This window comes from Thunnus thynnus, chromosome 19 (genome assembly GCF_963924715.1).
Source record: "Thunnus thynnus chromosome 19, fThuThy2.1, whole genome shotgun sequence".
NCBI classification, from domain to species: Eukaryota; Metazoa; Chordata; class Actinopteri; order Scombriformes; family Scombridae; genus Thunnus; species Thunnus thynnus.
In genome coordinates this window covers 12,561,826-12,581,076 of record NC_089535.1, presented here as the reverse complement: position 1 = coordinate 12,581,076, position 19,251 = coordinate 12,561,826, and the positions used below count along the sequence as shown (strand labels likewise).

General features: G+C 40.5%; 1 protein-coding gene across 1 annotated transcript; it reads right to left on the bottom strand.

Annotated features, from left to right (window-relative positions):
- Window positions 1–912: 912 nt before the first annotated feature.
- klf4 (Kruppel like factor 4) lies at window positions 913–5,236 on the bottom strand. Its single transcript, XM_067573517.1, has 5 exons — window positions 4,883–5,236; window positions 4,651–4,762; window positions 3,061–3,931; window positions 2,184–2,354; window positions 913–1,681 (listed from the first exon to the last, which is right to left on the bottom strand). The coding sequence occupies exons 1-5, from the start codon at window positions 4,885–4,887 to the stop codon at window positions 1,506–1,508; spliced, it is 1,335 nt and encodes a 444-aa protein (XP_067429618.1). The 5' UTR covers window positions 4,888–5,236; the 3' UTR covers window positions 913–1,505.
- Between the last annotated feature and the right edge of the window lie 14,015 nt (window positions 5,237–19,251).

Here is a 19,251-nt window from a genome sequence, read left to right as displayed (position 1 = left end):
AAAATTAATGAAAAATGCATGTAGATAGATACAGTAGATACACATATCAAGACGCTATCTCACTATAGCTTCTCTATGGGTTTCATTCATATTGTGCACCTGAGAGCTCCAGCTCCAGCAGAAAGTGGCAGTCAGATTTGGTGTCACACTTGAATGTCAGCCAGCAACTCGGCTGTCCTTCCCATTCTTCCCCGCTGACAGTTGGAAAGAGAACCCCATGGAAACACGACATTGTGGGAGTGTATTTTTTAAAAATCTTTTTAACAGCAACATTGTGTTACTTTGCCTGCGGCAATCTGAGTATTATCGGGGGAGCAAGGGGGGGAGTGACTGTGAGCTATTGCTGCCATTTAAATGTGCTTCTCCATTACACCACCATGGAAATCTCCAATTACTGTAACTAATGATGTTCATGGAGCCTCTGCTTTCTGTCATTTTTAATGTGAGTAACGCTTACTTGAGAGTGTCATCATGATTTTTTTGTTGTTTTGTTTCCAATGAAGTGAATAATAATGTTGTAGATATAGTAGAAGAGTATAAAGGTCATCATTGTTTTATTATTTCAAATACATTTTATTATATTGTGAAATACAAAACAATAACAAAATGTTTGTTATTTACAAATGTACAAAATTCGAGATTATATTACATATTTTGGCTATAAACAAAAAAATCTTTGTTCAGAGTTACTCATTCAATACAAAAATATGAATGTCTCATATAAATTATTGCACTTTGCAGCTGCAGTGCATTGAAGATTGCCATCACCATTCAAAAGTGAAGTGTTCACCTGATTTAAGTCAGATTGTGTAAGAGAGGTTTCCAAGAAACACACAAACAACCATATGGCACTTTTTCATAGTTTTTCACCCTTTTGTATATTTTCCGTAATCTTTGGTACCTTTTCTTTAAAAAAAAAACAAAAAAAAACCTTCTTTAGAGTCACTGAGCACCACTCTATATAAATTAACAATGTACCTGAAATTAATGGCATTGCAGGTGAAATGTGTATATAAATATATATGTATTTATTAATACAGTATTTTGAACAGTGTGTAGTTAACAGAGCCTATAATGGCATGTTGCTGGTAGAAGGCCTCCGGAGATGTTTGTCTGTTGCTCCTGGTTTCCCTGACAAAAAATACATTTCCAGTTAAAAGTTGTTGGCACCTGGTCCTCCAAGTTTTGTCGGATAAATAAGACAAATTCCAGTTTTGTCCCTTTCATAAAAGTTTACAACCCTGACTGAGAGGTCTCATCGAGTCACCTGCGCCATGTGTGAAGACGGGATCAGTCTTAAGAGAAATTCTAGGCTCTTGAGGGAGAAATGCTCTTTTTTTGCCGTGAACACCACAGCTTGTCTTGTTGCTTAACAACAGCTTGAAGGCAAATTATGGTTTTTTAAAAGTGTAGGTCACAAGTTTGTTCAGGGTTTCACTAACATATACGTATATTTTTCTAGAGCCTTCATCCACCGCCATCCACTCAGTTCCTCCAAGCAGGTCTCATAAGTGTCTTTTCATATGAAGAGCAAGGTGGTCTGACCTTGAGAAGGCCCGGTCACATTTCTGACACTGGAATGGCCGGTGGCCTGTGTGTTTCCTGTAGTGGCGTGTGAGCTCGTCCGAACGTGCAAACTTCCAACCACAGCCCTCCCAGTCGCAGTGGTAAGGCTTCTCCCCTTTGATGGAAACACAATACACACATGGAGCAGTTAGCATTGGCCCTGAGGTTAAAATGGCCCAACCTTCCCCACCTCCAGGAAAAAAGAGGTCCTTCCTGTCCTGCAGCTAGTGTATAAAGGCCAAGCTAATCAGCCTGGGTTTTGTGTTTGAACAGGGATCAGTATCAACCTGTTTCACTGCACCTGCCAAACAACTCCCCTACCCCATCTAAACCCCATTCATGTCTCTATTATTCTCTGTGTTGGTACATAATGTGCAACAGACTTGTTGTTTTAGATATTAATAAGCTCTGAACAATAAAAACAGTATGGAAGTGTTAAAACAACTGTTTTAAATAGTTATTAGCAACAATAAAAACCAGTAATATGCCTCTCGATGAGAACATAGAAAGCTATTTGCATGTGACGTTATTTAATTTAAACCAGATACAAATGGCACAAAAAACTAAAGGAATAACAAAAATACTTTAAAGACAACTTCAACATACAGTTTACATACCTGTGTGTGTCCGGTGATGTGCTTTGAGGTGGGAGCTCTTTGTGTAGGTTTTCCCACAGCCAACATAGTCACATGTGTGTGTGGCGACTCTCTTCCTCGGCCAAGAGCGCCTTCCACGTTTAGGCTTCGGTTCCTCTGGCAAGCAGTCCCCACTGGAGATCATGAGGGACTCTGTGGGGTCAAAGAATCAAATATCACTTTCTTCATCGTTGTACCTTATCACAGTAATATGTATAGAGAATAATATTATGTGTGTATATAAATCAGAGATCCCACAGCGTAATGATGTCACATATTCTGCTAGATCTGGTAAAAAGATCATTTAATAGGCCGATAAAGTACTTTTTCTGTCATTAGCGTAAAGATACAATTAAAAAAAACACCTGCGTTATTCTTAAATAACATAAAAAGCTTGTATGAAAAACATCCCGCTTTGAAAAAGACTTACTAGTACTTTAGCGCAACAGTTTTTTGCGCAATCAACATAACACTCATCCTATGAAAACAGCAAAATATCTGGATGCTTTGTTCAACATCTGGTCATGACTTAACTTTATGATGACAAGAGAGGTTTGTTGTCCAAGGCCATGGGCTGTAGGTTTTATTCCTTTTGAACCACTGGCTTTTGGGGTATAATTAAAGCCCTCAAGGTTGTATAAGATGTATTTAAATAGACTATGGACTTTCATTTTGTATTCCTGTTGACTAATCTGTTCTTTGTTAGTCTGTTCTAAATGTATGCATATATTTGCTTTGACTAATGGACAGAATTTAAATTACACGTTCTTCCCCGCTGAGTTATTGCAACCAGTGGCCACAAGAGATTATAAGTATATAAAGTAACTCTGAATTATGTGAAAAAGAAATGTGCTCTAACCTTGGTACTGCATGGAAGATGGCTGAGGGTAGGAGGTGTAGCCCTGCGGGGAGCTATGGTGGTATCCCTGGGGAGGTAGAGGAATCTGAGAATGAGGGTGGCCTAGCCCCTGTTGCTCCCGGCTCAGAGGATGGTCTGGGGAGAGGGAAGAGGATGAGGATAACCTGCTGCTTGTCATGGACCTCCCTCCAACTGGGAAGCCATGTAGATCCAAGTGGCCAGGGCGCTGCTGGCCCCCTCGGCCCTGGGAGTTTACCCCAGCCAGGTGTAGGTCTATTGGCTGCGAGAGGGTGCAGTTCCTGGGGTTCTCCTGCTTTATCCTGTGGCATGTAAAGGATGGCGAGGCACGTGAAAGCGCTGGGTCTGTCACAGCAGTAACGCAGGCCTTGCTTACGCTCACGCCTTGGCTGTATTCTCCCATGTCCATCGTTGTCTTGACCACGAACTTGCCGTGGAGGCTGGTGGGGTGGAGGTATGCCGGGTCAAGCTCGGGTCTCATTAGCTCTGCCACAAAGCCTCCAGAGGGCGAGACGTCGCTGATGTCTGGGATGGTATAGAGCAGCTCACTGGCTGTGCCCGGAGGGGAAGGAAGAGGGTAAGATGAGGAGAAAGAGCCAGGGGAAGGAGACAGGCCCTGTGCAGAGCCGCATGCCATGGCCTCCTCCTGCTGTTGCTGCTGTTGCTGCTGCTGCTGCTGCAGGATGGAGTTAGAGAGAATGAAGTCGTAGTCCAAGTCCAGGTCTAGCTCTACGTCTTTCTTGGACATGCTGGGGCTTGTTGTGCTGGTGGCAGTGGGATGGTCTGGGTCGGAGCAGCTGCTTCCAGTTGGCACACTGGGTCTCTTAAGATGGGACAACTCCTCCTTCCATCTCTAGAGGAAAGTTACAGAGGCATTTATGACTGCACTTGTTTGTGTAATTTACTGTTTGGAAAAAAACAGACAAGTAAATCACCCTTGACTTTACCCTGTCCTACTTAAAATTAGAGCTTGTTTTGAATAATCTGTTTTAAGACATCAGTTTCAGTAGAAGTTAATGCTTCAAGGAGAACGGAACCTGGATCTATAAGGGGAAGAGATTATTATGACAGCTCAGCTACTGAGCTAAGTCTAGTTTAGCAAGTGTCCTTGGCACAGAGCACTTCCTAGAATACAGATTTTTCTTACTCACAAAGAAATCGCACCGGAGAGCTTGAGGCGTAGGTAGGTAATATTTCTCTGATGGAGGAAGGAACAGTGGGCCGTAATTCTAAGAATTTGTGCAGCCTATTGAACAGCCTAATATTAAAGTAAACAAGTGCATCAGATTGGACATTAACTTACAGTGTTTTTTCTTTGGAGTTGTGTAGTGGCCCATGTGCTCCCCATTCACAGAAAACCCTCCTGGAGTAGCCAGCCTATGTAAACTGGTGCACGCCCCAGTAGAGCCCAGTGTCAAACCCTGACTGTTCCCATAATAACATGGGGAGCGACACATTGGAAAACACTGTAAATATAAACTGCACAGGCTAGATATTTTCCCCCCCTCACAGATTATTTGATGGTTATTTGGCATGTGTATGTAAAAGAAGAAGTGACCACAGGCTACTCACTAAATTGGCACTTCCTATGGATTTGCTCTTGACAGTGGGGCCGCTGGCAAACGTGGATATGGATGGCAGAAGAGTCCCACCTAAAGCCATCTCGACGTCATTTGGAGGCTGCCTGCAATTAAACAGAAAATATGGTAAATCCTTGTAGAGAGATCCCGAGGAAGCGACTGATATAGTCCATAATGTTCACCAGTAAGATGTCAGTTATTGAAAAGTTTCTCAGGGTCCGCACCTCATCAATGAGAATGTGTAAGTGGCGTCCTTTCAGCTGCTCTTCGGTGTGACTGCACTGGGTTTTGGTTAAATATCCCCGGGTTTAAAGTTTCTGCTCCGCGTCGCGCGTTATACTGTGCTCCAGGACATGCTGCCGCCGCTGGGCGCGCCGGGTAGAAGCAGCCAGACAGATTTTGTTTGGTTTTTTTGTTGTTGTTTCTTTTTTTTTTTTTAACGCTAAAGCAGTTTTGAACGGGAAGACAGAGTGGCGACGTACGCGGGGAATCCCTCGCGCCTGTTGCCATGCAGGGACCGGCAAGGACTGAGAAAAACCGCGTGAGAGGTATCCTTAAATCACTGGAGCTGGACACGCCTTCGTTGCCCGGCAACAAGCACGGAAAAACATTAGCGCGAGGGAGGGAGCACGTGTGGGGGGAGGAGGGGAGGCTGGGACGAGCTGGGGAAGAAAGAGAGAGCGAAAGAGAGAGAGAGAGAAAGAGAGAGAGAGGTTTGTTTGTATTCATAGCAACCGTACCTATCCTTACTGCTGCTACTCGTGTGAAATGTGGGCGAACAGGCGCATCTTTTCAGTCTGGCTCACATGGGAATGACTGTGACTTTTATTTCACTATGTAAGGAGGAGGGACACCTGCAGGCGAGGGCATCACCTGGATGTTCAAAAGTTTACATTAGCATCATTAGCAACCTTTAAAAAAAAAAAAAAAAAAAACTCACACTAAGAGGCTGAAAGTTAGGTGTACTTATCTGATTTATCAAATAATCCATCTGTCATTGCTCCACTTGTATAAATTGGAGGCAAAAATTACACTAGATACAGTACTAGCACTGTACCAGGTAAGTAGCCTATAGGTAATTATGCAAAATGCTCCCATATGTTGGGTTTACATTACATCCTGGGATTGCAATAGCAGCAGCCAACCCACAACACATACTGTACATGCATGTGCAAAAGAACATTTAATCTTTGTTTTTCTTTGTATTACTTTTTTGCCAATTTACAATTAGCTTACGTAGCACATGTAGTCTATACTATAAATATACAGTATACCCACATATGCATAGTAGACATATTATACATAGCCGTCTTAAACACTTTAATGTCTTGACACGAATGTCAGACTAATGTAATTTATAATAATAACACAGGTAGGTATCTGAATACAAAATTATATACCTATTACAATGTTATGGCAAGTAACCCTAATTAAGCTTATCTATACTTAAATATCTCTATTGCCTTCACATTCTTTTCCACTAGCGTAAAAACCCCACAAAGAACAGTTTAACAAATGAAAATTCTGGATGAGTAAGACTTACCTGGGAACATTAAAATGTTGAGAACTGTTCAGAGCTGAGTTTGAATTGGGTTCAGGCAGTGTTTGCTCAGAGCTAGCGAGCTAACACAAGCCTCTCTATCCGACATAATTAGACACATTGACTCAAGAGTTCAGTGCAAGAGCAAACAAAGCAGTTGCCACTGATCCTGCTTGCATCAGGATCTTGTCCGTTAGGCATGTCAACAAACATGCCGTCACTTCAACAGGACACATTTACTGTAGGCTAAGTGTCTGTTGGTCTCTTAATTCAAAGTTCTAAATTGCGTGAATGCACGTTACTTTGGTTAGCAAACAAAAACTGGTGGGAAAAATAGAGACTACAATAGCACAGGAACATTGTAAATAGAAAATGTATCCTGTTGGACAGCTTATGATTTATTGTTTGATATACGAACAATAAGATACTTAATCTATATTTATCCAAACAGTAATATGGTGTATTCTCTTTGAAATACTTCTGCATTTGCATGGTGAGGACTCATGTCTTTAAATCTACAATATCTGTACTACATCTCTTGTTTTTGAACTCTTGCTTCCTACAGCAGGTAGGAACACAATGGGACTCATGTCATTATAGTCATTATATATTCTTTATGGTGGGAGATAATGGTTTTGAAAATGATCCTGAAAACAAAGGATTGACTTTGACAACCGAGGTGCTTTGCATTGCAATAATGACACAGAGAGGAGGAACAGAGAAAAAAAAAGAGATAAAGGAAGAGAAGATGACACCACTGTGCACTTTTCCTGACACAATGAAGTCATGGTGGTTTAGTAACTCTTGTTACTGCTTGTATAAAATATGTTAATGCAACACTTACAGTGCGTGGAATATAAACGAGTAAGCTGCAATAACCTGCCCACGATGAATCATCTCAAGTGTAACATAATTCCAGATATTGACATTATCCTGAAGGTGACATAATTGCAAGAATCAGATGTGGAGAGATTGAGGTAATGTTATTGTATCAACATGGATAGCTTTTGTGTACCAATTCGGTACTTTAGAAGTGTAACTTTTTCCTCTTATTCATGTGTCCTGACAACGTTATCTCTCGGTGTGGATCAAGTGTAGACACCCACCTGAAGAAGCACATTCAAAATAATGCAGTTTTAAAGGTAAACTCGGGTGTTTGTCTCAGCTGTTCCGAGAGTTTCGATTGGTTAGTCATTCAGTATTTCCAAAACAGTCACGGTACAGTTGACGTAATCTGTGGGTCATGCTACTATTCACATCGAGATCAAAAACAGTTGATAATCGGATCACACAGTTGTGAACATTGATATTAAATAGAGCGTAGAGTGTGAACAGAACAGGGCCCCCCCTAGGGTCAGCTGAGAAAAAAAAAAAAAAAAGATCCATGTGTAAATCTGTACTCTCAGTGTAGAAATCGCTTTATAAACCGTGCTCTCGGATTCATAATCCGCGCCCTCGAATCACGAATCCATGCCCATGGAATTGTAAACTGTGGATTTTCAATCCATGCGCTCAAACAACTTTTGGACGTTTCACAGTTTTCATTGTGTAACATATTTATTGTGCTTTTCACTCCAAAACCAACCTTTCAGTTTGAGGCTAGCCGGGAAACAGCTAACGTTAGCTTCCCCGGCCTACTTGTTAGCCGAACTTTGTGTCACAACAATGTGAGAAGCTTCCATTTACTGCTTATCCAGTTATGAAGCATCAAACACGGTGAAGACAATTTAGATATTTAAAAATAAAAAATATAATACAATTAATAATATCATTATAATTATAGTATTTAAAAATAATTAAAACATTTTAGGGCGTGGTTTACAATTCCTTGGGCATGGATTTGTAACTCGAGGGCATGGATTATGAATCCGAGAGCACGGTTTTCTAAACTGAGGGTACAGCTTTACACATGGATCTTTTTTTTTTCTCAGTTGATCCCAGGGGAGCTCTGTAGAATAGTCAAATAACTCAACTGCACAGCTCTTATTGGCTTGACTGACATGGTTTCCATCGGTGTCTCTCAGTCAAGTTCCCCCCTCCTGGAAAGAGCCCAAGTGAATATGAGTACCAGCGGATTATAACTCCAGATATTGAGGTTTTCACCGCTCTCTTCCAGATGCTGTTCAGTAATTAAAAAATAGCTTTCATTCTTTCCTTAATTCTTGAAAGCCGAGTCAAACTTTCTTGATTCTCACTGCTGTACTTCCTTCCACTACAGCTCACATTAGCTCTAAAAAACTATTATGTTAGCGGTGGTTTTTCTGCTTTTTCTGTTTTGTCACCCAATGCAAAGCCAAAAAAGAAGCAAGGTTCAGATGAATTTTAGATTGTTTATCTTTGAACAGCACCGGCAACATGGCACAGACTGCAGGTCTAATTATAATAATCCTTTCCTCTGGTACTGCAGTGTTTTAAGACATGAATAGTAATGTTTTAGTTTGGAATCATAATTCTCCATCTCAGATAAAATTAGACTTCACTGGCTCAAAAAAAGCTCTGTGGGTCAAGTAAAAAAATATTTGCAATAAAACGTGTCAGTTCATCTAATGTCCACCACTTAAATCATCCTTTAGCCATAGTTTTAGTGTTTTCTAAGGATCATAAACAACCATTCAGGCAACTATTCAATGAATTCAAAAACCAATAATGAACACCATGCCATTGATCGGGTATTTAAAATCCTTCAACTTATGATACAAACTACTAGGGCTGCAATTAATAATTATTTTTATGATCAGCTGATCAGCCAATTATTCTCTTAATCGGTTAATCATTTATTCTATGTCACAAACGTGAAAATAGTGAAACATTCATCCCAATCCCTCCGAGTCCATGATGTCATGTTGAAATCGCTTTATATAAAACAGAGAAAACGAGTAAATCACCACATTTGAGAGAGTGGAGGCAGTGGAATTTGAATGCAAATGTCATTGTTGCTTTAATAATTACTAAAAACAATGAATTGATTCTCATAGCAGATTCATTTTCTGTGAATTGACTTATCGTTTCAACTCTACTACAACATGTTAGGATGTCTGATTATTGAAATATGTTTTATTTTCATCATTTTGCATAACTAATACATACATGAAAGAACATTGACGTTACAAATTATGCGAGTTGACTGTAGATGCACTTTAGCGTGTATTATTATTATTATTACAGTCAATCAGACCTTTCAAAAGTCCTTTTAGAACAGAAGTACTTAGATAAGAAGATATAAAACACCTGATGGATCCAGTCCTACATAGTGTTCAGCTCAACACAGTTTTTTATTCCCCTAGATTTCACCACACCTGTTACTGTGGTCCAGACGTCCAACAGCAAGCAGAGCGTACAGTAAATCATCACAGTGACGGGAATTGGTTATGGTCATTTTTATTGCAAAATAGATCTGTATTTGTTTTCCATAGGGCTACTGTGTTAACAGACGGGGCTGGCTGACAGTTTCGCTGTGTGATGGTATGCATATGGATGAGGTCTGAGTCAGTGGGAGGCTGTTTGTTTGGACAATTCCAGCCAAGCCTTTATAGCTGGACAGAGCTGCGGCCAGGCTGGGATGCAACCAACCAACACTGTGCTTTCATCACGTCATATAATTTAGTGGTGGGCTTCCACTGGTGTAAAAAAATGTGGTTGAGGTGAACGATGGTGGTTATAGTTGTGTTGCAGGGTCTTGTGTATAAAGTTAAATGGGTTTAGAGGAGGAGGGAGACAGAGGGAGAAGTCAGCGAGAAACAGACCGAGAAGGAGGAGAGAGCTCCTGCCGGGCGGCAGGCTGTCCAGCCTTTGCCTGCCCTGGGATTCCTCGGCAGCCTTAAATATGCCAGTTATTTTTAACCAGCGACGTAACAGAGCCCAGCGCCGGCCCCCTCTGTTACAATATTTCCTTTCTGTCAGGAGGGGAAGTGGAGGGGAGCCACACTTCCTGGTCACATGATGAATCTCAGGCAGCCGTATAAGAGACATACAAGAGGGGAAGTGGGGAAGAGTGAGTGACTGAGGGGAGGAGATGGAGCTTGGTTGGCTGCCTCATACCCATACCAGCCCACATATTCACTCTTTTTCAGAGTTTAACCCTCTCAGCCAGCCAGGGCGTCAGATGAGGCAGTGTCTTAATCAGATGCTCAGACGTCAGATGCTAAAAAGACCAGAGCGGAGATTGGTGTTCGTGAGCTGCGGAGGAAATGAGAGTGTGGGTACAGCACATCAGCAGACAGAGGGGTGGGGGGAGGGCCCTGTGACGTCAGGCCAGGGACCCGCCAGGATTAGAAGCCTCTAAAAAGAAAAGGCCTGGGACTAGACTGCCAGAGCTAGAGAGAATGTGTTTCTCTGTCTTTCTGACATGGGAGAATCAGGGACTTCCCATGAGCTCACCTTGTTGACATACAGAGAACTTGGACTAGGTCATGTCTCAATCTGCACTAACCTCACTACCAGCAAAATTAGTACCAGCCTCACATCATAGACTGTTATGTTTAACTGATTTTCATTGTTTCTACATCTACAGTGGACACATGTCATTTAAAATGATGTGCATGCAGACTATGTCAGCCTTAATTTTGTTTAAATACATATAATACCACTGATTGTTTGTCTAGTATACAGTATATTTAATGTTAAAACTAGTGTAATGGTGGTGCTTTGCTATGACACTGACGGAGTCGAAGTTTATGGTAAACTGGGAGTGACAGAAAAAGGAAGATTCACATTTAGGGATGATTCAAATATTCAGATATGATGAAATAAAGCGCAAATCAAGGCAATTCACGAGGGAAATAGCTGTTTTGAATCCATGCAATATCAAACTGAAAGCTTTTGCAATACTCAAATACTAAAAATAATAAAAATGATGTTGGAATACATTCAACCTTAGTTGCGTGTAGGGTTTAGGAATGGAAAAATAATCAAAAGATTGTGAAATAGTCAAATAAATTGATTGGTAATCTTGGACATGTTACAATGTGTGAGCTGAACATTCAGTTTCTGAAGCCCTCCACCAGGTTTTTCATGCTTCATACTTATTGTGTTATTGAAATGTGACTCACTGCCCAAATGGTTGAGCCGTCTGCATAAACAAGGCAGTGTCCTTAATAAAATAGACGCTGCATGTACTATCTACCCGCAGGGTGTAGACATCATAATGTAAACATGGAGAAGGACTTAATTCCTGCGGTACTTTAATCACATTTACAAACAGCACTTCGAAAATGGGTCATTTAAGGTTGAATGCCAGTTAGCAGCAACTTGTTAGCTATAAAAGACATCCGGCAATCAGCTCTTTGATGTTAGTTCTCAAAGTTTCAGCAGAGAAAATAACTTAATTTTGCCTAAACTGCAGATGCAGGGAAAGAAAAATATGTAGGCAAAATCATTTCAGAAATCACGATAACGTGGCAAACTGCAACAAACAACAAGTATCACAGTCACAAGCGGAAACTGGCCAGCAGGGATATGTTGAACATTTATATCATATTGTTCCATATGGTTCTGCTAATCAGTCTTTTTATATGACCCACATCTGTAGTTGTGTTAGCAAATGTAGTTATCTTTCTTAAAATGTTTACATCATTTTGCCCACCCCCTGTATCTACGGTATATATTCCAGAAGAGCTACAGAACAATCTAATTTAAAACAAACCTTTTCAGTCATGCTTGTACCATAAAAGCTAAGTGTATAGTCTGTCAGTACACCAAGACCACATCTTTACTATGTTAGAGAGGTTCCCATAGAAACATATGAGTATTAAAGTTTAAGTCCCAGAAATCAGACCCCTGCTGCACGGCAATTATGGCAATGGCCGGCATTCTTAGACCTAAAAGAGCGCTCTGGCATTGATTCAGAGGCAGCTAATAGGTCGTCTATCCTCTCATTGCACTGCTGTTAAACCGTGGCTGTCACATTTTCACAACACTTGATTAAAACTTTATGTTCGCGAGGCACACTGGAATTTGAGATGCAATGTGATAGAGGCTTGCTGGTTCAGTGACATAGACCTGCAGTGTGTGATTTACAGGGCTTTGGGCCTGCATATCATTTGGAATTTTAAGCATCTGTAATGTGAATTTTGAGCTCTCCGGCAGATTTGCTTAAAGCTTGAATACTTTAAATGGATCGCTTTTACAGCTAGAACTACCAAATACGCATCATCTGCTGATGATCTCCAGACTGACTGAGCACTATCGAGTGGAGGTCTGCAGATAAAGTGTTTGGCATTATAATATGCTGAAATCCATGCGGTAATTGTTGTCAGATTTCAGGGTACTAGGCCTCTGCGTTCCTGAGAAGGTGTGGACTCTCCTGTTTTCCCACTGGGAGCGGTTGGGAATGTGTGACCTTTTCCATGAATCGCTGTTTTTTTAAGGCCTTGGATTGACTGTCTGGAAACATGCCTGCAATTGGCGCAACCATTCAGAGATATAAAATGACAGTAATAATCCTATATGTAAGCACGTAGGCGCTGCAGGATGATCCATGGTTTGTAGGAGAGGGGATACAGTCTTGTTGGGAAACTCCCGTCGCTGAAACCAGGGAACTCCTAATAAATTCACTCTGCAGTAAGAGAGAAGAAACATAAATGTCACCACTGTTTCTTCAAACCTCCCTTGTATAAAGTTTAATATTCAAGCATAAATCTGGAGGCTAGATGGCAAAAGTTTGGAAAACACTAGGAATGTTGCGAAGGACCAAGAGGAAAGACATGGAAAATTGTTGTAAGAAAAATAAATAAAAGTTCAAAGTAGAAACTAACTTATTTCTTGCTTTAATTTCTCACTCAGCCGCATCAGTTTTCGTTCCTCAGTCCATTTTCTCTGTATATATATATCCCCAGTAATAGGCAAACAACTTTCATGGCAACGTTTTGCAGGCAAGTTCCCAAATCAAATCAGAAATGGCACATTGTGGTAACCTTAATCAAACTACAAATCATTTCAGACCGATCGGCCCTGCTGGAATGCTGAGGAAAGAGCAGTGCTTGACAGGCCCAATTTAAGTGATAGCTTCTCCAGTCTGACGTTTTATTGACATCATGCTGAGTCTAATTGAGAAAGGGGGGGGGGGGTTCAGTAACTCAAACCAGATGGGCCACCAGCTCATGAACTAACAGCCCCTCTTTCTCCATCCTGTCTCTCTCTCCCTCTCTCTCTCTCTCTTGCACTCACAAAGCTATTTTGGCTCAATGAAATACTTAACTATGGAGTAAAATGTCATAAAACTGACCTATTTGGTCAAATTTATATTGATTGTAAGAATTTGATACCATGCCATTTATCATAAAGACACGTGAAGCTGGAAGGCGTTAAGTAAGTGGTGAAAGCACCTTTGAATGTTGAACTCCATGGATTTATATCTTTTTTTTTTGAACAGCCAAGATAGACTAATGAATCCCCTAATGAAAGAGTAGTTCAGATTTTTTGGGAAATACGCTTGTTCGGTCTCTTGCCGAGTATTACATAAGAGGACTGACTCCAATTGACTCTCATTCAAAAAGTGTCAATTTCTCTGTAGAAACGTGAAGGGGATCATTCAGATATTATGGTCTCAATCGCTAAATTTGGGCTCTCTAATAACTGTGCTGGTGGTCATTTTGGAAATTATTGCTCCATTAATAAGATTTGAAGACTTATAGTAGGCTTTGATGTCTGCCAGTTGGGTGTTGATTGACAGGTGTGATTGACACTTCGCTCACCTGCTTCTTGCACTCGCAATATTTGAGTAAGTTTAATGTTACTTGACTGCGATACCTGTCCTGTTAGCACAATTTAGCTAAAGTAGCTAACGTTAGCCCAAACGGAAAAGATGACGCCAACCATAAGCTGCAACTCTGGGCTTCAAACCGGCTCCAATGCTCCAATGGGTGACATCACACCTCGCTACGTCCATCTTTATATGCGGTCCACTGTTATATTTCATTTGGTTTAATCCATTCAAGAAATGTTTTACATGGGGTTATGTGCCAAACTATTTCTTGGCAAAAGCAGTTGTGCTGGTTGGCGGATTTTGTTATGACAGAGGCTGGTTAGCTGTTTCACCCTCATTCCAGGCTTTAATGCTAAGCTAAGCTAACATATTTACCGTATAAACATGAGAGTGGTATCAATCGTCTCACCTAATGCTCTAAATTTCCTAAAATGTCAAACTATTCCTTTGAGCCCAGTGTAAGGTTCCAGTACAGAGCAGAGCGAGAGGTACAGGCTGTTCATTAGACACATGGATTTAATGAGTCTGAAAAGAAAACTGGCTGTTAGAAGTGAACTAAATTAGTAGGTTCACATGGATTTCTTTACAACCAAAATGGGAAATCTGCCACATCAGCAAAACTCTCTTCATCTGCAGACATTTTTGAACAGACATCAGAGACTTCTGATTTCATACCAACTGTGATCAACAGTGCAGTTTGAAGGCATTAAAGTAAATTCACCAACTGTTAATGGCATTCATGACGTAGCTTGTAGGCTATGGTACTGTAATGAAATAGGCTTTAGAAAAAAAAAAACATTGAGAAGTTCTAAAGAATTAAATTAGGATTGCCCTGGCAAAATCTTTCACATAAGTGCCCATAAACATGACAAAAGCATGGTAATCATTAAAATTTGGCCATCAATGAAAATACATGTAAGTCTGTTTTAGCACTCAGGATACTGTGTTTCTTGCCCACACATTTTATTGATCTTTGGTGGAAAGCTGAGTAAATTGTGTAAAGATGGCCTTTAAATCTAATTTTTTTTTTTTGTAATTTTATTCTTCATAAACTTACTGAAAACATTGGAAATAAGCATTCATCAGACCACTGGCACTGATGCAACTTATAAGATCAACACTTGATCCCAGTAAGATCAGTTGTCTCATTTTTCAGCTACTGGCACAGGAACACTGTTGTGTGTACATGATACCAGTAAAGAAAGAGTATTAGAGCTTTGGCTAACAGTGAGACTTCACTGCGACAGAACAACAAATATTTAACAGTTTTAACACCAATCAAGTTCACTCATTGAGAGATGGACAAATAGACCATCAAACCACGAGTTTATCTGCTGTAACTTGAGCCAGTTTTATATCCCTGTCTTTTGAAATTGTGTGCAAATAAAAAGTACGCTCACTGTAAGTCGCGGTCTGTTCGTTTAGTGGTGTACTTTTATTTGCCATCGGAGGAGATTGTGAGCTGCAATGGCAGATCACAGAGTACACGACACGAGTAGATGTGAGACTTGAACTCCACAAAACCAAGAACTAAATCTGGAACTAGCACTCAGAAACATGTGTGAAAAGGCAGATAATCAGATGTTATTTTTGATATATTTCAACTTTGGTTGAGTGGTGAGATGATGAATGAGACTGTGTGAAAACATTTGACACATTCGGCTGGTCATTGCCTCTACAAGCTGCAGTATTTAAAGCATAATTTGGTCCAAAGCTACCATTTTGCCTGTGTGAACATGCCAAATTGGATTTGGAGTACATTTCAAGCCTCAGGAGATGCCAGTTTTGTTGTACAAATCCACTGCTCCTATGATTGTTTGAAATGAATGCTTTCATTAGTTGGCAGATTCAAAATAATTTGGATAATTATCTTGATACATATCTCACTTTATTATAATATGAATGCCTTGTGTGCTTTTCTAACGATACCTCAAGCCACCAGACTTTTTAAGAGAACTGTGTGACTCACATGGCGGTTGTATTTCTAACTATGTGACCTCGTTGCCCTGCGTCGGTTTATAGACCTTACAGCCAGAGTGGATGCTCTCCAGTGTGAGGACTTATTCCACTACCCTACAATGCCAAGCTACAGTATGTATGCCTGCTCACATATATGGCAGACATGAGCTAGCAAACATCTGCATCGTGGAGGGAAAATATGATGCAGGATACTGTCATGTGGCGAAATGTCGGCATATTGTGGGACTTCACAAAAAGCCAGTGAGACGTGGGCATGCAAGCACCATATAAGTATATGCACACACACACACTCATACACACCTCCACTCTGTATGCTGAGGGAAAAACACAACTTTTTGTTTGTCTTGGAGGCTTCAGCACCAGTGTCACCGCATTCGCATACAGCAAAAAAAAAAGTCATTTTGCTATTTAAAGCACACTCATGCTATCAATGGAGGACTTGTTCTGTTGGCCTTGTATTTGTATTTTCTTGTTAAATAAGTCAAGGGTTCATAGAGCAAACAAGTGCAACGCTCAGCATGACGTGAAGAGAACAGTCGACAGTGTGTGTACCTGTTGTGACTGAGGTGTCATTAGGACTAAATAGTCGTGTTAGTGTGCTCACACATACCCAGGAGCTATGCGTATCTTCATTTTTCTCATTCTGCATGTGCGTGTGTGTGTGTGTGTGTGTGTGCGTCTGAAAGACACAGGAGCAATGTATTGTTTTCCCTAGAAGATTATGGTTTACTGTTTCAGTTTCTCTCCTCTGTCACAGAGCTGGGAACTACCGCAGGGAAGACATAGTGCTATTTTTAGAGCAACTCACCTTTGTTCCTCCACTGGGTACAGAGCTGCCCCGGATGATTTTGAACAAGACCATGATACAACATAATTAAATATATGTATATATATATAAGGTAGAAATATTTTAATTTTACGGTTGTTTAAAGAGTTACAGGCTAATTCCAGTTTATTATAACTTGATCTTACTTTTATAGTTTTGCCCATCAGTCCCACCAGTAATAATATCATACATACTCACCAAGTTCTATGCTGAGATTATTGCCAAGACCAGTGAGGCAACATCAGACTATGGAGATATCGCTAAAAAGAAGTCAGATGTTGTAAGTAACAGACAGTCATAACGTTTTTTGGAAGAGAAAACCCAAACCGTCTGTTGTAAATATCCATCACAGTTTACAAATTGCATCCATGGCTCAACTTTGACCTACAGTACTTAAGTTGTGTGCGCACACACAGTACCAGTCAAAAGTTTGGACACACCTTCCAATTCCTTTGAACGAGAAAGTGAAAACTTGACTTGATACTGTAGTCGTCCTGTGCACTGGTAGATTATTAGTGACATTTTAGGTGTGCTCACTTTCAGTTTTACTTCCAAATAAATCAGCTTAGATAATGTAGCTAACTTGGTTCGTTGCCTTGTTTAACATCTGTTTGTCCATTTGAATGCTTTTGTTTCTTGCCCTGTTGGACTATGTTGTAGTAGTGTTGCAGTGGTCCTACAGCTCAACAATTACTTTGGTACATAAGTGCAATGTTACAGATTACCCTTAACTAGGAAAATAAGACCTAAATTGTAATAAAACTATAATTATGTTAAATACACAGCAAGATCATTTTATGGAGGGTAGAACAACAGCATTAACTCAAGTGCTTTAGAGGAAAACATCAACTCTTCCAAATACAATTAAGATCTCAAGAAACTATATTTATTTTTCTCTTTTAAACTTTCTCTTCATCTCCTGCCTGTTTCATTTTCCCTCCTACATACAGCACAGTAATGTGTATGCATATCAACCCATCCACTCATCAACCCATCCACCACGACGTTCCATAACAAAGAATCCAGATTGTGTAACTGTCTGTTAAACCAGTTTTTTCTCCTCACTATTTTAATACCTCACCACAAAGTTGCAGAAGGAGGGAGGACCCTCCCCTCCCTGTGACTCATTCTGATATGTGCGTAAGCAGCTGCTACAGACCTGAGAGTAGTATTTCATTACTCTCACCATTATTATTGTCTTCATATTTGCTGTCATTGTGCTGTTAGCTGCTTGTGCCAGGCTAGTGTAAATGACGGCTATGTTCATAAACAGAGAACAAGTCATTATGGCAGCCAGGCCTAGATCATAATGTAGATAATGCATCTCCATGGAAATGTTCAACTGTTTCTTTTCTTTTTCTTTCGTACAGTGCAGCACTTTTTTTTTCACTATAAGAAAGGAGAAAGGAGCCTGAAACTGAAATTGTAAAACAAGCCGTGGCTGCATAGTGAGACAACAAATAGGAAAGGGGGACATTACAGGGTGAAGGGGAGAAGAATGAAAGACAAGCTGGACAGGCAAAAAACAAGGACTTGAAGAGCAGAGAGGGATGTGGAGGGAGGGAAAAGGGGGACGATGAAAGGGAGGAGAAAGACTTGAGTGTAAAAAAAAAAGAGGCATAATGACGAGCAGCAGGTGTTGAGGACGTAGTAACACAACTCTGGGTCAAAGAAAGATCGTGGTAGAGGGGGTTTTCCATTGAGCTGAGGGTCTCTGTAGTATTATGTCACTCTTAAGGCCCCATTAAGCCATAATGAGGGTGTTACCTAAATTATAATGTCACAGTGGACACTGCCAGCAATACTATTACACTTGGCTTCGTAAACTATCAAAGCTGTCACTGTATCAGCCGTTCTACATGACAATATATAACCTAGCTTTGAAAGGGTAATGTTATAAAATTGAGAAAACCCTAACTGGAGTGTGAAATTTTGACTTCAGTTTGGATCAAAGTGTGCCACCATCTACAGCCAGGACCCTTTCAATGAATATGTCACACGGAAACCGAGTCAGATGCCATCGTGAGAGAGAAGCTAGGGCACCAGGCCAGAGTGTAAATATTCACTTGACGATAATGTGCGTGCTGAGCTAGTGTACACACCCTCTGCCCACAGATAGCAGCAGCCTTTTATCTTAAACTGTACACACACTGGCTCGGTAACAGTGACATGACAGAAAAATAGCCGCACAGAGCAGAAAGAAAGTGCTGATCCAGCATCTTCAGAAATATGAAGAAGGAAGGGTATGGTGAATGTACAATACATGACTTAAGTTGCTTAAGTTACCACATAAATTCCGGTGTCATTCAAGATCAGACTTGTGTTGTATGTAATGTGTTATGCCTATTTTATTCAACAATGCTGTTGAGTCTGAAATGACTCTCTCCTCTCAGTTTAGGTGTTAAAGGTGACATATATTTTTATTCTGGAGTTCTACTGGAATATCTTTGTGTGTTTTGAAGTAAAAAAAACCCAACAAAAATAAACATCTAATTTATCTTATACTGACCTTTACACAGTCCCTCAGTTCAGCCTCTGTCTGAAA

Coding starts and splice junctions, on each gene's coding strand:
- klf4 (XM_067573517.1), bottom strand. Junction 3,932..4,650: donor CCATAGGAAGTGCCAATTTA/GTGAGTAGCCTG, acceptor ACTTTCCTCTAG/AGATGGAAGGAGGAGTTGTC. Junction 2,355..3,060: donor ATCTTCCATGCAGTACCAAG/GTTAGAGCACAT, acceptor TTGACCCCACAG/AGTCCCTCATGATCTCCAGT.